We start from the raw sequence: 3513 nt of genomic DNA, 5'->3' as shown, positions 1-3513 counted from the left end.
ATATATACATACATATAAAAATAAAAACACATACAAACAAAACAAAATGAAAAATAAAAAAACCTTCAAAAAACAAACCAAAACAAATGAGAATTTAGCTTTCATACCCCTGTGAGTTTATCCAGATTGTCTTCCAGCACTTTTACAGTGAAGAAAAATGCTCGCTTGGCCAAAACTTGTCGGTCCACATCTCTTAAGTACTTCCTATAACACACAACATAAAAAGATATGATATGTCCTTGCATTAAAATGCTTCATGCCATATGCTTCATATATAACAAAACGGGAAAACAAACCCACAAAAAAAATGTTATGATAACGGTATGAAATGCAATACATTTCATACCAAACATTCATAACAAACATGCAAGGTTAATTGAATTCTTCACAAGCATTTGGCAACACTACATTTCAAGAGGCTACTTCACTCCATTTACTGTTATAAATATGCACATTTAATTAAATGAGCAAAACAAAATAAACAAATTAATTATTTGCATTGTCTTACTTTCCCTGCTCAGGGGTTCTCTGAAGCATGAGGGAGATTTTAAGTAAAGTGTGGTGATCTTTCAGTTGAGACAGAACATCCAGCAAGAGCACGATGGATCTGTTCATATGAGATGCAAAACTACCAGGACGATCGATCTCATCTACTGGAATACGCCAGATGCCCTGAGGAAGAGAAGGAGAGAGCCATTAGCAGAGAGAAGAGGAGTTCGTCTGCATGAACGGAGGCATCATGACAGCTTTAAGCCCGGCGCTGTCTGTCAGATCTGGCTCCAGTCTCGTTTGCCAAACAAGCCAGCATCTCCACAGGAAAACTGATGTTACCAAGGCCACTGCTGAGCTTCTCTTTACAGCACGGTCCAAAAAATACATAAGGGCCAATTATAAACACAATGCAGTGCATCACGAACATCTCTAATTGCGCAAAACAAATGATTCACATTCCATTAACATTCACAAGAGGTAAACATAAGGAAAGAATGAGTGGATGACTTCAGACAGTGCAGCGCTCATAGGTGAAGGTAAAAATGAGAGAGAAGAGAAAATGGAGAGAAGTGGAGAAATTTTATTGTTGTAAGGCCATCTGCTGTTGGCTCTTGATGTGTTGGTCTCCGGCCATGAAGAAAATCTGCCCACTGATGAGAAATCTGACTCAACCCACTCTCTCTCTCTCTCGGATCCATCTCTCTAGCCCTCTGCTTCATCTCGAGCTGTTCGTCTTTCCCTCCAATCATGCTGGTCTAGTGTGTGAAGTCAATCTGGCTGGAAAACAGCAGACTAAACGGAGCTATTGACAATGAACAGAGATGGCAAACTAATGAAGATGCCAAGAGAACATGCTTTACGCAGACACTTCTAGTTATGCGAGCTCGATTTCACGTGGCATTGCATTGTGAAAGAACTCATAGCACAGTACGGTGCATTCTCAGGATGACTGCAAGCGTGCAATAGCAGACATTAGCAAAAACTGTCTTCCTTTTCCCGTTTTCTCTTTTAGATCAACTACCGTACTGTCATGGTGGAGCAACAGTCTGAAGAGAATCTTGCGGTCTTATCGGAAAATGTGACATTATATCACAGTAATGTGTTAAAGCCAATGTGAAATGGCGTTTGAAACCCATTTTACTTCTATAATCAAAATATTCAACAAGAAAAATGTTGGACAGGGCTTGATTTTATTTATTGAGAATTGATACGTATCAGAATAAAGTCAGGTGATTTGAGAGGAGAAATGAATCAGCTGAACAAGAAAATCATTCTTGATACACTACTCAAAAGTTTGAAAATAATTATGATTTGTTTGAAATAAATGTTCTATGCTCACCAAGGCTGCATTTATTTGATAGAGTAAAAACTGTAAATATTATTACAATATTATTAAAATACAATTTAAATAAAAAATAATAATATTACAATTTAGAATAACTGCTTTCTATTTAAATATACTTTAAAATTTTATTTATTCCTGTGATGCAGATAGTATTCATTATTATTGGTGCTCAATTATTCATAATGTTTCTTATTATCATCAATGCTGACAATTTTTACTGCTTAATATTTTTGTGAAAACTGTGATACCCCAAGCTGAATGGTTGTGCTAAATAAATAAATAAAATTGATACTTTTATTTAGAAAGGACACATTAAATCAATAAAGTGACAGTAAATACATTTATAATGTTATTTCAAACAAATGCTGTTCTTTTGAACGTTCTATTCATCAAAGAATCCTGAAAAACAAAAAATACCAATTAAGCAGCAAAAAACGTTTTCAACATTGATACTATTATTAATAACTGGGCGCCAAAAATAATTGATAATAATCGAGCAAATCAGAATATTAGAATGATTTTTGAAGGATCATGTGACACTGAAGACTGGAGTAATGATCATATTTGCATCACAGGAATAAATTGAAAATATAATCAAATAAAATAAAGTTTATTTTAAACTGTAGTAATATTTTACAATAGTACTGCCTTTACTGTGTATTTATTTACATGCAGCCTTAGTGAGTATAATATTTTTTTTATAACATTAAAAACCTTACTTATTTCAAACTTTTGACCAGTAGTGTACATTATGATGAAAGATATAAAAAAAAATTGTCTTTGGACTACTGTGCATGATGGATCATTCATAATAAGCGCAGGAACATGGATTAATAAGGTAAGTAGGCTCAATATTTTATTTATGAATGAACAATGCGCACTTGCAATACATTGGAAATGCAAGCATTTGCATCTGTGCTCTGGTCACGACAGCTTCATCCTTCACCAGTGTGAGTGTGTCTCCAGCAAGCAGAGAACTTCTGAGTAAACATCAATTAGAGCAAATAGTCTGTTTTCAAACAGAAAGCTATACTCATGCAGAGCTGCAAGTCTCTGCAGTCTTGATTTCAATGATGAAACCGTGTACCCCAGTTTTCTGCAGCCAATCTTTCAGTTTGAATCTTTCTAATTGCCCTAAAAAAAGGACACTGCTTCGGTTTGGCCTGGCAGACACCCATGTATGGACATTTCAGAAAATGTAGATAATGGCACTGGAGCATGTGGAAACTGAGAAAGTGGATGTAAGTGAGAACTAAAAAATATGCAGGAGTGAGAAAAGAGAGAATGCGAAAAAGAAAGAAATGCTAATCGGAACGTTGGATGTTTCCAGAAACCTGGATGTTTATTTGCATGCGGAATGATCTGCAGCTGCTAGTCATCAAATTAAGAGCAGAGTGAAAGAACCGATCCAGAAGGCACATGAGAAAAAGAAGGAAGGGAAATGGGGAACAAAAAAAATTTAACTGGAGGATGGATTAAAAGAATTGAATAAACTTCATATTTTGGTAATGCACTGAAATTCTGCCTATACAGCAGTCACGTTTTCTACCTCGGTGTGATATACAGTAGCTAAACAAATGCATTTATATTTTTCATCCTTTAGGAAAATTTAATATACATGCCGATGTTTAAACAGATTTTTTTTTTTTTTTTTTTTTTTTTTAAATACGAGCATT

The 3513-nt window shown here is 35.0% G+C and overlaps 1 protein-coding gene across 1 annotated transcript in view; it reads right to left on the bottom strand.

Moving 5' to 3' along the window:
• Positions 1 to 3513, bottom strand: part of LOC107698076 (calcineurin-binding protein cabin-1-like) — a 117105-nt gene that overhangs the window by 29823 nt on the left and 83769 nt on the right. Inside the window, exons 32-33 of the mRNA XM_016498989.1 lie at positions 509 to 672; positions 108 to 204 (exon numbers count right to left, since the gene is read on the bottom strand). Of these exons, the coding sequence (XP_016354475.1) occupies positions 108 to 204; positions 509 to 672 (261 nt within the window). The remainder of the gene's footprint in view (positions 1 to 107; positions 205 to 508; positions 673 to 3513) is intronic.

Source organism: Sinocyclocheilus anshuiensis, unplaced genomic scaffold (genome assembly GCF_001515605.1).
Source record: "Sinocyclocheilus anshuiensis isolate Anshui unplaced genomic scaffold, SAMN03320099.WGS_v1.1 scaffold1163, whole genome shotgun sequence".
Lineage (NCBI taxonomy): Eukaryota > Metazoa > Chordata > Actinopteri > Cypriniformes > Cyprinidae > Sinocyclocheilus > Sinocyclocheilus anshuiensis.
The sequence above is the reverse complement of the archived record's forward strand: the minus strand, read 5'-3'. Positions and strand labels throughout refer to the sequence as shown.